At 43.9% G+C, this 17,816-nt stretch overlaps 1 protein-coding gene across 1 annotated transcript; it reads right to left on the reverse strand.

Moving 5' to 3' along the window:
* Positions 1-7,973: 7,973 nt before the first annotated feature.
* Positions 7,974-9,742, reverse strand: LOC106597230 (mannose-specific lectin). The gene is made up of 3 exons (XM_014188442.2): positions 9,561-9,742; positions 8,620-8,713; positions 7,974-8,465 (listed from the first exon to the last, which is right to left on the reverse strand). The coding sequence occupies exons 2-3, from the start codon at positions 8,707-8,709 to the stop codon at positions 8,199-8,201; spliced, it is 357 nt and encodes a 118-aa protein (XP_014043917.1). The 5' UTR covers positions 8,710-8,713; positions 9,561-9,742; the 3' UTR covers positions 7,974-8,198.
* Positions 9,743-17,816: the final 8,074 nt, after the last annotated feature.

Raw genomic sequence — 17,816 nt, forward strand, 5'->3', positions numbered from 1 at the left:
CTGGGCTGTGGTGTGTTGGAAATTTCTCCTCTCAGTTCAAAGTTGTCCATGAATTCACCAGGGTCAGGTAGTGGGGAGGTCATTATTAACTGGGGGTAGGTAGGCAAGGGGATCCCTAATGGTAGTATGCAGTGGCGGTCGGGGCTTTTTGAGATTGGAGAGGATGAGATATATATATATTTTTATGAGCATGGTCTTATTTATTTTACAGCATATTGGATTTATTGGACTGTCATTCCATTCACCCCAGCTTAATGTAACATTGATAGGTTTAGGCTATTACATGATACAAAAATGTCCCCTATACTCATGAGGTTGCTACAACCTAGCCTTTCTTTGTGTGGTATTTTATCCCCTTTTTTGATCTTGTCTCATCGCTGCAACTCCCACAACGGGCTTGGGAGGCAAAGGTCATGTGTCCTTTGAAACATGACCTGCCAAACTGTGCTTAACACCTGCCCGCTTAAACCGGAAGCCAGCCGCATTAATATGTCGGAGGAAACACAGTTCAACTAACAACCGAGGTCAGCCTGCAGGCCCACCACAAGGAGTCACTAGAACGCCATGAGCCAAGTAAAGCCCCCTCCGGCCAAACCCTCCCCTAACCAATTGTGTGCCGCCCAATGGGACTCCCAATCATGGCTGGTTGTGACACAGTTCGGGAATGAACCTGGGTCTATAGTGACGCCTCACACACTGAGATGCAGTGCCTTGCGCTACTCGGGAGCCCCGAGTGTAAATGTTGGCATACGCAGGAGCAAACTTCTTCCCCATAGCAGTACCTGAGATTTGTAAGTGGTGTTTTTAGAATCAAATTCAAAGTCATTACGTGTTAGTCCCAGTTCTAAGAGAGAAAGGATATCCTCATCTGGTCTATTTGTATCCCTGTAATTTTTGGAAAATGTCCCTAAGTCCTAATTGAGTGTCGATATTAGTCGAAAGTCTACATCAATCAAGAATAAACTTTCTTTAAGCTTATTAACAAATGCATAGATATCCTTTTTCATAACTTGGGTGTTTCTGAGAAAGGAATCAATATACTCTGACACATTAAACGATTCACTCCCGCAATCTGAAACAATGGGACGGCCAGGGGGTATCTGGAAGGGAACTATTACGATTTTTGAACCCTTATCGGCTGGTTTTATCAAGATTACCAGATTTTTATTTTTTTATTTTTTCCCCCCTTTAAATTCTTTAACGCTATCTGTTCTTCTCCAGTCAGATTGTCCTTATCCACTGTTCTATATGAGATACTAGAAAAGTCTTCTTCGTCCTGCCTGATGTATTGGCTGAGTCCAATTCGGGTTCTCATTTTGATCTTTTAATAAACGGTATCGGTGTTGAATCATCATATCACACATTTTCATACGTCTGATATGAATGCAGGTCCCTTCTCAGAACCCTCCTGTCTGTCGTTGAATGTGTAGGAATAAAAGTCCCCTCTCAAGCAAATCCCTCTGACTCTCGTAATATAAATATCAGAGACAAATTAAGAATATTAGACTGGGTGGTGGCGGGTTCTCCCATTCGTCCAACCTCTAGTATAACTGTTTATGCCATGATTCTAGCATCTGATCTGCAGTCTCCACAGTCCAATGGACCAGCTCATGAGATTCCACCCTAAAATTTAAGCTCATGCACATCATTCAGCTCCCAACAGTATCGTTTAATGATTTTAATTTGCCTATCTGAGTGCCTGCTGTCTCTGTCAGCTGGTCACTTATACAATTTTCAGATCAAAAGACCTCAGCATGGGGGAAGATCTTCCTCGCCAGACACAAAAGCTGCTGGAGCTGGTTTTTTTAGTGGTTGACTCAACATGATTAAAACTAAGATGGTTGTTATACCCCAAGGCAAAGAGAACCTTTTGGGAAGTTTCCTGGGGATCCAGTTTATTTATTTTCTACTCACAATGTGTCTGAAAACTATCCACTTGTACTAATGGGTTATTATATTTACTGATTCTCGACAGATTCAATGCTCCTATTATCACAATCGGTTTCTTAATCTCTATTGACCAATCCCTTATTTTATTAGTTGAATTCTCATGTGATGTAGGTCTCGAAGGGAGCAGCACCGGAAGTATCAGTAGTGGAAACCCTCCTTTTTGAGGACTCAGAATGGGTGTTTCCTGTCAGCATTTGCTTTTTATCAGAATGACCCTTCATTCTCGGTAAGGGCCACCACTGGAAGTTGGTGTGGGATGCACGGGAGTGGGTGTTTTTGGCGGCTCCCCTCCCAGGTGCCAACGCTCCAGCTATACATGGGGAAAGAGAAATGTCGTCAGACATAATTACCGCCACATTACTAGTAGTTACCCCACTTATTCCTATACCTGAAGTCACTGGAGGATTGTATGATGTCGAGGGGGGTGGGGCGTCAGCCAAGGTTCCCAACTCAAAATTGACAATCATATCAGTCTGTCAACTGCTGGGTTCATTGTTAGAATGCTGAAGGGAGCTGTCTCTACCTGTGTGGTTAAGGTTGGATTCTAGGCCAGAGTCAATACCAAGGCCGGAAACCAACTGGAGTGGGCCATGTCCTGACTGGTTAAGATTAGTATCAAAATTAGAGCTAACCAAAGGTTGCTGTGGTAAGATTTTTTTTTCTCGTGTGGTTGAGGTTAGGGTCATTGCCCAGGTAAAAGGTAATTGGCAGAGTCATGACTAGAGCTGGAGTAGGCCATTTTCCTCTAAATGGCTAAGGTTAGTCTCAGAATCAACCAAGGGTTGCTGAAAGTGAGCCATTTACTCCAGTTTGGTTCAGGTTAAGATTAGAGTTGGAATCAGTGCCCCATATTAATATCAGGGCCTGAGGTAACTGGAAGGTGTTGGGAGTAAGCCATGTTCCCCTGATTGGTTAAGATTAGGTTCAGATCTAATCAAGGGTTGATTGGGTGAGCTACCTTTCCCTTCAAGATTGAGGTTAGGATTTGGGCTGAAATGAGCCTCAGCTCTACCGCTCTCGAACACCTGACCATGTTGTGATGAGTTTACCCTGTGTACTTGAGGCTGTACTGTACTTCTTACTACTGGCTGCAGAAGTAGGCCAGCATAACTGACTTTAAGAGAAACATATCTCTAGCTTTAACTGACAGATTTTGAACATGAAGCTAGGGTTGAGATTAAGGTTAGGGGAATATTAACACAACACCAGAAGGTGTTGAGTAGGCACAGGGAAGTCCATCATACCCCATTTTCTTTTGTAAACACATTTTAAAATAAGACATTAAACTGAAAGGTGGAATGGGTGTTTTATAATTTTATCCACCCCAAAAAGAGACGTTTCGGAGGTTAAGGTTATAATGAGGGTTAGTTACGGTTTAGGGGGCTATTGAACTACCGCCCGAAGATGGGATGCGGAGGTTAAGGTTGAACTAAAGATAGGAATTAAAGCCCAAGAGGCACGCAGTGGTCCCATATAAGGAGTAATTTGTCGCTGTGGTGGGAAGACCTGAGACCATGCAGTGTCTAAAGAAGAATTTAAATATATATAAACAAAAAGGAAAAATAAGTGCTAAGTCTTTAAATGAAGGCATCAGTAGTAATAAGCACTGCATGCCCAAAACAGGCTATAGGTATTCAAACAATCCAACCAAGGTTGTCAAATAGCATAAGTGCTACGGGCCTGTCCAGGAATCAGAAGGGCAATTTGTCTCTAAAGCAAGAGTATTCACAAGTCAACCTTACGAATTCATAAGTACCTTTAGCATAACTGGAATGTTTGAGAGAGAGGGTTAATGTAAGTCTATATACTCTGCTATATTATAGGACTCTGAGCCACAGTCACTCACTATCAGACATCCGCATGGAACCCGAAAAGGGACCATCCAAGTCTCTGGGGATTTGGATTTTATCTAACAAGTAAAAACAACTGTCCAGGGTAATCTGGCCCAGAAAGATAAGCCATTTGTTTGTAATAATTTTGATTTGCCTGTATGTTCTTGGCCTAATATGAGAAATTACAACTCCTTAGGCATCCATCAATTCTAAATGGTGAGGACGATTGAGGCAGGTACCAGGATCCCCAGAATATTGCTCCGGAGGTGGTAAGCGGGGTAGAATGTACAAGACCAATACTAATAGGGGGAAAATGACTGGGTGGTTGGGGTTTCTGAGGTAGCAGGCAGCCTGAGCTAACTCTTTGATTGCTCCATAATCTCCTTAAACCCTTGGTCGTGGCGTTCTGTCAAGGAACGGAGCCCTTCCAGAAGGTCCTGTAACAGCTCTTCATGTCTCCCAATAGCGGCTCCCTGCAGGGAGACAGCATGGCAGAGCTGGTCCAAGTCCGCTGGGTCTGTCCTGGCCAGTTCGTACTATAAGGGCACAAGGCGAGACACAGACACAGATGGCAGATGGTAGTCTTTGTAGTTTATTTATAATCCAAATGGAGTAGGCAAGAGAATGGTCGTGGACAGGCAAAAGGTCAAAACCAGATTCTGAGTCCAAGAGGTAAAGTGTGGCAGACAGGCTCGATGTCAGGGCAGGCAGAAGGGTCAGGCAGGCGGGTACGGAGTCCAGAAAAAACAGGAAAGGGTCAAAACTGGGAAGACTAGAAAACATGAGCACGGGAAAACACGCTGATTGACTTGAAAACATACAAGACGAACTGGCACAGAGAGACAGGAAACACTGGGGAAAATAAGCTGGAGGTGAAGACAATCACAAGAACAGGTGAAACGGATCAGGGCGTGACAGATGTTGAGTAAGGATGTGCACCTGATTACGCATAGAAGTAGACCTAGGCTACCTGGCCTGCGCACAAATGTAGGCTTATAAATGTTCCAATTTGGGGATCTGATAGTATTTCTGATCGTCTTAACTCACCACCACTACTGAACTGTGGAGCTTCTCAAAGTATTTCCTTCACCTCAAACAGCAAGTAAACAAAGTATGTTTTTACATCCATTGGAAACAAATACAAGTAAAGGACAAGTCAACAACATTATCTGGGTATGAGCAAACATATATATGCGATTTTCATTAAAGTAACTGTCCAAAGGTTCTTCTTGCCACTCTCCCATACAGGCCAGTTTTGTGGGGAGTTCCACGTTGTTGAACCGTCAACATTTTCTCTGCTAGCGACTTTTGTAGGGCTTTTAGTTGTCATAGGCCTCAGTGACTTCCCTTTTTATAGTCTCCTAAAATCAGCCCAGATGGAGGAAGATAATAACAGGTAGTGGAATGGAAACAGAGCCACAATAGCAAGGCTCCAACGTGAGAAATGCCTCCCCCTTACTAAAGGATTTTGTAGCAACATTGCCAAGAGTTGGCAGAGGCCTTGTGCTTTTTAAAGAGCTGTTATTAATCCTAATTGCACAAATACATCAAGAGGAAAGGCATTTCATATTATACAAATTCAATAACATAAAAGACAGTAATTGTTAACAACTTCTTGAGTTTGTGTGCTGGATCATGCTAATTGTGTGTGCTCAAAACAAAAAGGTGTGACTGGATATCAAAGGTCCAAAAGGTGCCGCGGCACTTTGTTTACTGTCCTGCATTGTAATCACCCCATGGTAAAATGATTTACATGGATTGCCTTGTTTTACACCTTGATTAAAAGCAGTTGTTAGTCAATCACATCCTTGATAAATAACATACAATTTGGCAGGTAGACCATTGGGGCCAGGAGACTTCCCGCGTTAGGTTGCTTAATAATTGCATGAAAAACTTCTCTGGTAATTTCACCCAAAAGATCATTTATTTCCCCCCTAATGGCTGAAGAGTTTTTTTAAAAATATATATTCATTCATTTTTGTTTCATCAGACAATTTTATTATACATGTCAGTGCATGTTTTAAAACATTTTTACAGCTTTTCTTTTCCAGTTCTCATCAGTAACAGTTTCACGTCTTATTTTCATTCTCTTTTCTTGTTACACATTGATATGGCATTAGGTGCATGTATTCTGGCAAAACCCACTTAAATGTGAATGTTGAAAAGAGATTAGGAATTAAAAGCATCTTTCATTTTTCAATTCATATAATTCCTCTTCAAAGTTTTTTTTATGCTTAATTACTGTTCTGGATAAGCTGTCAGATTTCGTTAATATTTCCAGTTACATATATTCTGTCTTTCAAACTTCAATTAATTTAAATCTTTGTTTTCCAGACATTTCACATGAAGTTTCCAAAACTCGTATTATTTTTAACCATAGTAATTACTGACTTGACAAAAATGTCAATCATTCAGTCTTCCAGAGATTATACCTCTTTGAATAGTGACATTGCAGAGACTATTGAAATGTTTTGTAATAAATAATTCTGTTTAATTGTTTTCACACTTTTTCTACGATGGGAATGCTGGTGGTCTGGTCATTGTGAGGTAGGGATGGAGGGGATGTAATCAGGGAAGGGCGGGGCAGGGTTAGGGATGGAGGGGATGTAATCAGGGAAGGGCGGGGCAGGGTTATCTTCCTACTTGCTGTTGGACTGTGGGGAGTGGTCGGTGTACACGCTGTCTGCACATTTTCGTAGGTGACGTCTTCATCTCATCTTCACTGTCGGGCTCGCTCTCACTGCTGTCACTTTCTTTCATATCGCAGCTCGAAGGCTGGTGGGAGACATCTGCTTTGGGGCTCTGGTGGTCGACATTCATGGTTCCATCTCTCTCTCTCTGCTGGGATCACTCTCTCACAGTCCCTGGACCAGCAGCAGTGATGTCACGGTAGTGGTTTCGCTGACTGTCTGGGGTGCTGGGTTAAATGCTGTGGGCTCTCTCTTCGTCAGGCTTTGGTTTAGAGGCTGGATCTCTTCTTGCTATGTCGGACACTTGACATTGGAAGAAGGTGAGGCCTTCACCTCCACACAGGCTGCACATGCCTTCAGTCTCTTGGAATTCGGGATGGACAGCCTGATCTAGGTAATGTGTGGGTGGTGTAAACTTTTTCCACTTTACAATAATGTCCCTAACAGTGCCCAAATGAATATTCAATGAGTAATACATTTCCTTGTAGCCTTCTCCTAATCTTTGCCTTTCAACAACCTTATCAGAGTTCTTTTGGCAGTTCATTCCTCCTTATATTTTGATCTTTGCTGGAAATTCACTTAATGAAATGGGGACCATAGAGAGAACTTGTTTCTTCTCATTGGTGTATTTAAATGGTTTCAACCACTGTAATTGGACACAGGAAGAGTCTAATCAACTTATGTGCCTTCTTAAAGCTGCAATATGTAACTTTTTGGGTGACCTGACAAAATTCACAGAAATTTGCATTATAGATCTGTCATTCTTATTGAAAGCAAGTCTAAGAAGTGGTAGATATGTTCTATGTGCGTTATTTCTATGCTTCCCATTATTATTTTACTTTTGGTTTGGTACACCAGCTAAAAATACAGTTTGGGAAATATATATTTCACAGCGGTTTAGATGGTACAATGATTCTCTACAGTATCCTTGTTTGTTTTGTCACAAACTAAAATTAGGGGAACTATTAGTGCTTTTGCAAACAGGAAATGGCAGCGCAATTCCTGCACAGTGCATCTTTGAAGAAATGTTATGTAAGTGACTCGTTTAGGTTTGCCATGACAAAGGGTATGAAGACAAGTCCAGATTTCTCAGTAAAAAAATATATATTCTTCCACTTTGAAAGTGTGGAGTAGGTTGTGTCGATCAGTGAAACCAAATCCCAATTTAATGATTATTTTATTTTAAGGAAGCAAAATGTGAACTGCAGGGGTGAGTAGACTTTCCCTGGTGACTAAGTTTTATAGCCCTAACATTAACTGTTACCCTAGCAGGCTATATATATATATATATATATATATATCTCAACATGTTGATAGTTTGAGCATCTGTAGATCATCTGTAGGTAACTATCAAAATAAAGTGTAAGGAAGTTAACCTAATGCTTTCCTCTTGCCAACTTTGAGATCAGTGATTACTTCATGGAAAGGATGCATTTCTCATTGGACCCATCAAATCAAACAGACCACCATCAGAAACTAAAAAACATGCTTCACAAGACAGTTTTGGGGCATTTTTAAAAGGTTTATTGGATAATCATTTCACTCTGAATCAGATACATTAAGGTTATGTTCCAATAACCACACTAGCATAACACTTACACAAAGCATGCAAAGCACATCGCTTGATTTGTAAGTGGTATATTAATGTGGATATTTGAACACAGGCATTTGACTGATGGTACAGAGGTCATCTTCTTTGACGCCCGTTTGGACCGAATCAGGACGTTTACTGCTTGTGACCCTTGGAGGAAGAAGAGTTCCACATTTCTTCTCCGTCCTTCTCAACGACCAGGTTACCGTCGTTATGTAGGTACATGCGGCACATCTTGAACCCTTGAGCCTGGCTCTTGGTTTGCCACATCATCTTGTTATCCCTCTTGTACATGACAAAGTTGCAGTCATCTTGCATGCACAGGCGGTAGGCGTCGCGCTGTCCTGCGGTGTCAGAGGACCACATCTGCCTCCAGCCATAGATGACAAAGTTACCGTCCTCCTGTGCAGATGAGATAAAGGGTTGTGGTAAGGATGTGTATGCGAATAACCATTAAAAAAATATATGTTTTACCACACAGTTTGGGAGCCACTGTCCTGGTTCAGCAATAGCTGATTTCAGATCACATATGGTCTGTATCTGTAAATGTACCTACCTGGAAAACTGCCTTGTATTCCTTGTTATTGGACCACATGTAGTCTCCCTTACGCATCTCATCATACTTGGACATGTAGTTCCTGCTCATGATTCTGAATAAAGAATAAATAAAACTGCTTAGCAAAAAATACATATAGCTAGCCTTTTATAAATTCCTTCAGCAAATATTCCCATGGAAAAAATATGTAATTTAATCACTTTTGAAATAGTAATATGGACCACCTTTCAAATGGTGAATAGCAGTCTTTATCCCCCCCCCCCCCCATTTCATGGTATCAATTGGTAGTTAGTCTTGTCTCCTCACAGCTGCATAGGTTGAGAGCCATGCGTCCTCTGAAACACAACCCAGCCAAGCCACACTGCCCACTTAACCCGGAAGCCAGCCACACCAAAGTGTCGGATGAAACGCGGTACACCTGGCGACCATGTCAGCGTGCACTGCACCCAGCATGCCACAGGAATCACTAGTGCATGATGGGTCAAGGACATCCCTGCCGACCAAACCCTCCCCTAACCCAGGCAACGCTGGGCCAATTGTGAGCCGCCCCATGGGTCTCCCGGTCGCTGCAATAACTCAAACCCAGAATCTATAATGGCACAGCAAGACCACTGTGCCACTCGGGACACCTGACTAGCACTCTTCCACTCAATTGAGGCATCCTGACTGTAGGCAAGAGTTTAAGTGGCCCCAAAATACATTTCAGTTTTTAGCATATTCAAATCACTACTTGGCGTTATCACCTGTAACACAAAATATAACTTAACGTGGCAGGTGTAAGAGTTCCCACATCCGTTTTCAGCGGAAAAGGAAGCTAGGTTTAAAATAGCTGTATCCCTGAAAACCAGATCATTCAGTTGTTGCCAAGGCTACACAACATATAGCAGGAGACATGTTATACCCAGAAACTTAAGTTGCTAAACTCCCACTTTGATACTCACAGTCCGTGTGGTTCAGTAGTTCAGTGGATCAGATTGAGGCTGGAGGTTCCAGATGAAGTGAAGGTGGTAAATAAATGTCCTCTTTTATACCCACTGAGGAGAGGGTAAGACGGGGAGTGAGTGGAGGAGGAGACTGGGGCTGAATGGACACTGAGATGCATAAGACAACCTTAAAACATGTGGTAAATTAATTTAACTGGAATCTTGAAAAATAAGACGCTTTCACAGTTTGGATTAGATTGCCTAGATTAGAGTTAACTTTCATCTGGTGTATCTGGCTGGACACATTGACGGTGCTAAATACTGATCTGGCCTTGTGATCATTTTAAAGATCAAAGCATTTAAAGTTACATATTTTTGATGGTTAAGTGTGCCTCTGCATTGCGTACGTATTAGCGACTAATTAGCCCTTCAGTTCTTTGTAAATTATTTAGCTAATGGAAAAGAGTTAGCTGTTAAGAAGCTTTTAGATAAGTATTGAATCTTGTAAAAAAAAAACAGTTTCAACACCCATATATGTTTTTAGGCAATCATTATATTGTTACTTTGAAGTGAACTATTTAGGTTTTCCAAGTACCAGTACTGCTCATCTGCATAAGATTGTGCCTTTTGGACAACAACCTTTCCGTCATAGGATAAAATGTTCTTGAATGTTGAGTGTTTGTGTGACTGGTGAGTTTCTTTTTAAGTATGAGGAATAACACTGTTGTTCCCTTCAGCAAGCACACCATTGCTGCCTTCAAATGCTCACCGTAACTGGAAAATCCGATATGATCTTGTTCAAATCTGAACAATTCTTCAACCATGGCGATTTTAGCTTGGTAGATTAGCTAGCTAACATTACTAATGATACATTTAGTTAACTTAACATTGATCCAATTGGTCCAGCTAGCTACATTATCCATATAGATAAGTTTGACGTTGTCAAAAATATATTTGCTTGATCATCTTTTGGTTGAAAAGGTGAAAGGTCAGTGATGAAAAGTCACAACTCAAACTCGGGTATCAACATCACCCCTATTACTAGCCTGTTCAACCTCTCTTTCGTATCGCCTGAGATCCCCAAAGATTGGAAAGCTGCCGCGGTCATCCCCCTCTTTAAAGGGGGAGACACCCTAGACCCAAACTGTTACAAACATAGATCTATCCTACCCTGCCTTTCTAAGGTCTTAGAAAGCCAAGTTAACAAACAGATAACCGACCATTTCGAATCCCACCGTACCTTCTCCACTATGCAATCTGGTTTCCGAGCTGGTCATGAGTGCACCTCAGCCACGCTCAAGGTCCTAAATGATATCATAACCTCCATTGATAAAAGACAGTGCTCTTCATGTGCAGCATTCTTCATCGACCTGGCCAAAGCTTTCGACTCTGTTAATCACCGCATTCTTATCGGCAGATTCAACAGCCTTGGTTTCTCAAATGACTGCCTCGCCTGGTTCACCAACTACTTCTCAGACAGAGTTCAGTGTGTCAAATCGGAGGGCCTGTTGTCTGGACCTCTGGCTGTCTATATGGGGGTGCTACAGGGTTCAATTCTCGGGCTAACTTTTTTTCTCTGTATACAGCAATGATGTCGCTCTTGCTGCTGGTGATTCTTTGATCCACCTCTACGCAGATGACACCATTCTGTATACCTCTGGTCCTTCTTTGGACACTTAACTAACCTCCATACAATGCTCCTTCCGTGGCTTCCAACTGCTCTTAAATGCAAGTAAAACTAAATGCATGCTCTTCAACCGATCGCTGACCGCACCTGCCTGCCCGTCTAGCATCACTACTCTGGACGGTTCTGACTTAGAATATGTGGACAACTACAAATACCTAGGTGTCTGGCTAGACTGTAAACTCTCCTTCCAGACTCATATTAAGCATCTCCAATCCAAAATTAAATCGAGAATCGGCTTCCTATTTCGCAACAAAACCTCCTTCCCTCATGCTGCCAAACATACCCTCGTAAATCTGACTATCCTACCGATCCTTGACTTCGGCAATGTCATTTACAAAATAGCCTCCAACACTCTACTCAGCAAACTGGATGTAGTCTATCACAGTGCCATCCGTTTTGTCACCAAAGCCCCATATACACTGCTCAAAAAAAATAAAGGGAACACTTAAACAACACAATGTAACTCCAAGTCAATCACACTTCTGTGAAATCAAACTGTCCACTTAGGAAGCAACACTGATTGACAAATTTCACATGCTGTTGTGCAAATGAAATAGACAACAGGTGGAAATTATAGGCAATTAGCAAGACAACCCCAATAAAGGAGTGGTTCTGCAGGTGGGGACCACAGACCACTTCTCAGTTCCTATGCTTCCTGGCTGTTTTGGTCACTTTTGAATGCTGGCGGTGCTTTCACTCTAGTGCTAGCATGAGACGGAGTCTACAACCCACACAAGTGGCTCAGGTAGTGCAGCTCATCCAGGATGGCACATCAATGCGAGCTGTGGCAAGAAGGTTTGCTGTGTCTGTCAGCGTAGTGTCCAGAGCATGGAGGCGCTACCAGGAGACAGGCCAGTACATCAGGAGACGTGGAGGAGGCCGTAGGAGGGCAACAACCCAGCAGCAGGACCGCTACCTCCGCCTTTGCAAGGAGGAGCAGAAGGAGCACTGCCAGAGCCCTGCAAAATGATCTCCAGCAGGCCACAAATGTGCATGTGTCTGCTCAAACGGTCAGAAACAGACTCCATGAGGGTGGTATGAGGGCCCGACGTCCACAGGTGGGGGTTGTGCTTACAGCCCAACACCGTGCAGGACGTTTGGCATTTGCCAATATTGGTGCACAATTTTGACTTAAAATATCAAAGGGATGCAAAAGGCACTCTTTGTGGAACAACCCAATTTACTATGAATGCCTTTCACATCAGTCTCTTCTTCTAAAAATATACTGTAATGTGTGGCATGATCAACAAGCTAATGAGCACATTTTCAATTACCGATAAACTCTAAATTAAGGGTCAGATTTGAAAGCATAGGCTACTGTAATATGAAGGGGAAAAAATGATTAGAACAAAATAGCTAGTCCAAGATTACAAATTGTTAAAATTCTTTCCCTCTGAGTAAGGACCAGCATTTAACCATTAACATCTATGCAATTATTTACTTCTATGTACCATGATTAACATGACTCTAGCTCTTCTTTTACTTAAACACAGGCGTTTTTCTGCTGCAGTCAGCAGTCCTTCCGGGCCAACAGACAAGCTTCTTTCAGGGTGTAATTTGAGATGATCTGATTTAGATTTGTGAGAGGCATCTGACTTGTTTGTGAACATAGATGATTAGATCCAACATGCACAAGGTTTTTTTCTGTGAAAGTGTTTTACCGGTTCTCTGCTCCTAAAATAACAGGAACAGAGAACAGTTACCCATTGATCTAAAAGCATGCTTTGAAATCCAGCTTGAGTTAGATTTTTTTTTGTTGCCCAATTTGCCAAAGTTCTTTAAAGTGAAGTCTATATTAAAGGGGTACTTGCTTGTACTATACAAGTACACATTAATTACATTACCCATCCAGACAACCTTCCCCTATATATATGTACAGTTGAAGTCGGAAGTTTACATACATCTTAGCCAAATACATCAACTCAGTTTTTCACAATTCCTGACATTTAATCCAAGTAAAAATTCACCGTTTTCGGTCAGTTAAGATTACCACTTTATTTCAAGAATGTGAAATGTCATTGATAGTATAGTGATTTATTTCAGCTTTTATTTATTTCATCACATTCCCAGTGGGTCAGAAGTTTACGTACACTCAATTCGTATTTGGTAGCATTGCCTTTAAATTGTTTAACTTGGGTCAAAAGTTTCAGGTAGCCTTCCACAAGCTTCCCACAATAAGTTTGGAGAATTTTGGCCCATTCCTCCTGACAGAGCTGGTGTAACTGAATTAGGTTTGTAGGCCTCCTTGCTCACACACACTTTCATTTCTGCCCACAAATTTTCTTGTCACGCTCGTCGTTAGAAATGGCGGACCAAAACGCAGCAGGTATGTGTATACTCATCTTCTTTATTTAACGGAAAAGGAAAAACCAAACAAACACGTATACAATAAACAAAACCATGAACGACAAAATGACAGCCTTGAAGGCAACACAGCAATCCAAAGACAATCTCCCACAATTAGACAAACACACCCAACTAATATAGGACTTCCAATCAAAGGCAACACCACACAGCTGCCTTCAATTGGAAGTCCACCCCAATTAACCAAACATAGACATACAACTAACTAGATAATACATAAACACAGACCATAAACCAAAAACCCGGAAATACTAAATCAAACACCCTATTTTCCAAAACACCACCCCGAACCACATAAAACAAATACCCTCTGCCACGTCCTGACCAAACTACAATACCAATTAACCTTATACTGGCCAGGACGTGACAGTACCCCCCCCTTAAAGGTGCTAACCCCGGAAGCACCTTAACAAAATAACCCCAAGCAACACCAAAAAAGAATAATTCCCCCCTACTAAAGGGAGGGAAGGGAGGGTGGCTGCCGTCAACGACGGCACTGTGCTACACCCCCCCTCCCCAACCCACCTATATCTGGAGGTGGCTCCGGCTCTGGCTGTTCCAGGCTGTCGGGGCAGTCTGGCAGCTCGGGACAGTCTGGCAGCTCGGGGCAGTCTGGCAGCTCGGGGCAGTCTGGCAGCTCGGGGCAGTCTGGCAGCTCGGGGCAGTCTGGCAGCTCGGGGCAGTCTGGCAGCTCGGGGCAGTCTGGCAGCTCGGGACAGTCTGGGCAGTCTGGCAGCTCGGGACAGTCTGGCAGCTCGGGACAGTCTGGCAGCTCGGGGCAGTCTGGCAGCTCGGGAAGTCTGGGCAGTCTGGCAGCTCGGGCGGGCAGTCTGGCAGCTCGGGGCAGTCTGGCAGCTCGGGACAGTCTGGCAGCTCGGGACAGTCTGGGCAGTCTGGCAGCTCGGGACAGTCTGGGCAGTCTGGCAGCTCGGGACAGTCTGGGCAGTCTGGCAGCTCGGGACAGTCTGGGCAGTCTGGCAGCTCGGGACAGTCTGGCAGCTCGGGACAGTCTGGCAGCTCGGGCGGTCGGGCCGCTCCGGCGGTCCTGACGCTCCGGCAGTCCGGGCCGTCCTGACGCTCCGGCAGCCCGGGCCGTCCTGACGCTCCGGCAGCCATGACGACTGTTGACTGGCGGGCAGCCATGACGACTGTTGACTGGCGAGGCTGGGTTTACGCACTTGAAGCCTGGTGCGTGGTGCTGGTACTGGGCGTACCAGATTGTGAACACGCACCTCCAGGCTAGTGCGTGGAGCGGGAACAGGACGAGTCGGACTGGGTTGACGCACTTCCGGGCCCGCACGAGAGACAGGAGCTGGAAACCCAGGGCTATGGAGGCGCACAGTCGGTCTTGATCTTACCTCCTGCACAACCCGTCTTGGCTGGATGGAACTAGTAGCCCTGTACGAGTGGGGTGCTTGTACAGGGCAGACTGGGCTGTGCAGGGGCCTGATGGTAGCCGTGCGTAGAGCAGGAGTTGGGTAGCCTGGTCCTCGGAGGCGTACCGGCGACCAGATGCGCTGCGCAGGCATCCTCCTACCAGGCTGGATGCCCGCTCTAGCACGGCACCTGCGAGGGGCTGGAATAACGCGCACCGGACTGTGTGTGCGTATGTGTGAGAGAGTGCGCTCCTCAGCGAAACATGGCGCTCTCCACCCCATACGCTCCTCCATATAACCACGGGTAGCTGGCTTCCGGCTCTTCCTATGCCTAGCCAAACTACCCGTGTGCCCCCCCCAAAACATGTCTTGGGGGTGCCTCTCGTGCTTCTCCCTCAGCGCGTCCATGGCCTCGTACCTCCGCCTCTCTGCCTTGGCTGCCTCAATTTCCCACTGCGGGCGGCGATAATCCCCAGCCTGGTGCCAAGGTCCGGCCCCGTCCAGAACTTCCTCCCAGGTCCATTTCTCCCACCAGTCCAACTCGAAGTCCCTCTGCTCCTTCCTCTGCTGCTTGGTCCTTAGTTGGTGGGAGATTCTGTCACGCTCGTCATTAGAAATGGCGGACCAAAACGCAGCAGGTATGTGTATACTCATCTTCTTTATTTAACGGAAAAGAAGGAAAAACCAAACAAACACGTATACAAAAAATAAACAAAACGATGAACGACAAAATGACAGCCTTGAAGGCAACACAGCAATCCAAAGACAAACACACCCAACTAATATAGGACTTCCAATCAAAGGCAACACCACACAGCTGCCTTCAATTGGAAGTCCACCCCAATTAACCAAACATAGACATACAACTAACTAGATAACACATAGAAATACATGACCATAAACCAAAAACCCGGAAATACTAAATCAAACACCCTATTTTCCAAAACACCACCCCGAACCACATAAAACAAATACCCTCTGCCACGTCCTGACCAAACTACAATACCAATTAACCTTATACTGGCCAGGACGTGACATTTCTATAGGATTGAGGTCAGGGCTTTGATGGCCACTCCAACACCTTGACTTTGTTGTCCTTAAGCCATTTTGCCATAACTTTGGAAGTATGCTTGGGGTCATTGTCCATTTGGAAGACCCATTTGCGACCAAGCTTTAACTTCCTGACTGTCTTTTAGATGTTGCTTCAATATATCCACATAATTTTCTTTCCTCATGATGCCATCTATTTTGTGAAGTGCATCAGTCCCTCCTGCAGCAAAGCACCCCCACAACATGATGCTGCCACCCTGTGCTTCACGGTTGGGATGGTGTTCTTCAACTTGCAAGCCTCCCCCTTTTTCCTCCAAACATAAAGATGGTCATTATGGCCAAACAGTTATATTTTTGTTTTATCAGATCAGAGGACATTTCTCCAAAAAGTACAATCTTTGTCCCCATGTGCAGTGGCGAACCGTGAAAAATAAAGGAGAGCCACAAACTCTAGGAGCTCAGATGCAAAAATATTTATGTCCAACGTTTCGACAGACAAGCTGTCTTCATCAGGGTTGCAAACTGTAGTCTGGCTTTTTTATGGCGGTTTTGGAGCAGTGGCTTCTTCCTTGCTGAGCAGCCTTTCAGGTTATGTCGATATAGGAGTCTTTTACTGTGGATATAGATATTTTTGTACCTGTTTCATACAGCATCTTCAAGGTCCTTTGCTGTTGTTCTAGGATTGATTTGCACTTTTCGCACCAAAGTACGTTCATCTTTAGGAGAGAGAACGCGTCTCCTTCCTGAGCGGCATGACGGCTGCGTGTCCCATGGCGTTTATACTTGCGTACTATTGTTTGTACAGATGAACGTGGTACCTTCATGCGTTTGGAAATTGTCCCAAGGATGAATCAGACTTGGAGGTCTACAATTTGTTTTATGAGGTCTTGGCTGATTTCTTTAGATTTTTTCCATGATGTCAGGCAAAGAGGCACTGAGTTTGAAGGTAGGCCTTGAAATACATCTACAGGTACACCTCCAGTTGACTCAAATTATGTCAATTAGCCTATCAGAAGCTTCTAAAGCCATGACATAATTTTCTGGAATTTTCCAAGCTGTTTAAAAGCACAGTCAACTTGGTGTATGGTAACTTCTGACTCACTGGAACACCAGCCCTGTCAGGAGGAATGGGCCAAACTTATTGTGGAAGGCTACCTGAAACGTTTGACCCAAGTTAAACGAAGGCAATGCTACCAAATACTAATTGAGTGTATGTAAACTTCTGACCCACTGGGAATGTGATGAAAAGAAATAAGCTGAAATCATTCTCTCTACTATTATTCTGACATTTCACATTCTTAAAATAAAGTGGTGATCCTAACTGACCTAAGACAGGGAATTTTTAGGAGTATTAAATGTCAGGATTTGTGAAACTGAGTTTAAATGCATTTGGCTAAGGTGTACGTAAACTTCTGACTTCAACTGTAAATGTGTTAGAAGTGTTGTGGGGAGAGTTAAAAAGGAGCAGGAGGGGGGGGGGAGTACAGTATCTATCTACGGTATCTTCCCACCAGGTCCATGATAGGGACATAAAAACAGAGGCCGTGTGTGTGTCCCGAGCTGCCCTGAGACAATCCACAACACAGTGCTCACATAAAAACGCAGGGTACTTACTATAGCTGCCAGCCAGTAGTGACGAACCCTGTCCTAAAGTGGTAGAGGTATGCTATGGTCTCAAGATAGACATTTGAGTGTGAAAACAACTTTCTACAGGAACACCTTTAACACAGGATTGCCCTCTCTCCAATCAATACATTTTTTTTACAAGATTTGCTGCTATTACTGTAGGTGCCAAAC

Source organism: Salmo salar, chromosome ssa03 (assembly GCF_905237065.1).
Source record: "Salmo salar chromosome ssa03, Ssal_v3.1, whole genome shotgun sequence".
Classification (NCBI taxonomy): Eukaryota; Metazoa; Chordata; class Actinopteri; order Salmoniformes; family Salmonidae; genus Salmo; species Salmo salar.

What these genes read in the sequence shown, in the direction of transcription:
- LOC106597230 (XM_014188442.2), bottom strand. Translation starts at nt 8,709, where the DNA reads ATGAGCAGGAACTACATGTCCAAGTATGATGAGATGCGTAAGGGAGAC. An exon ending in AATACAAGGCAGTTTTCCAG is followed by an intron (nt 8,466 to 8,619) that starts GTAGGTACATTT and finishes TCATCTGCACAG; the next exon opens with GAGGACGGTAACTTTGTCAT.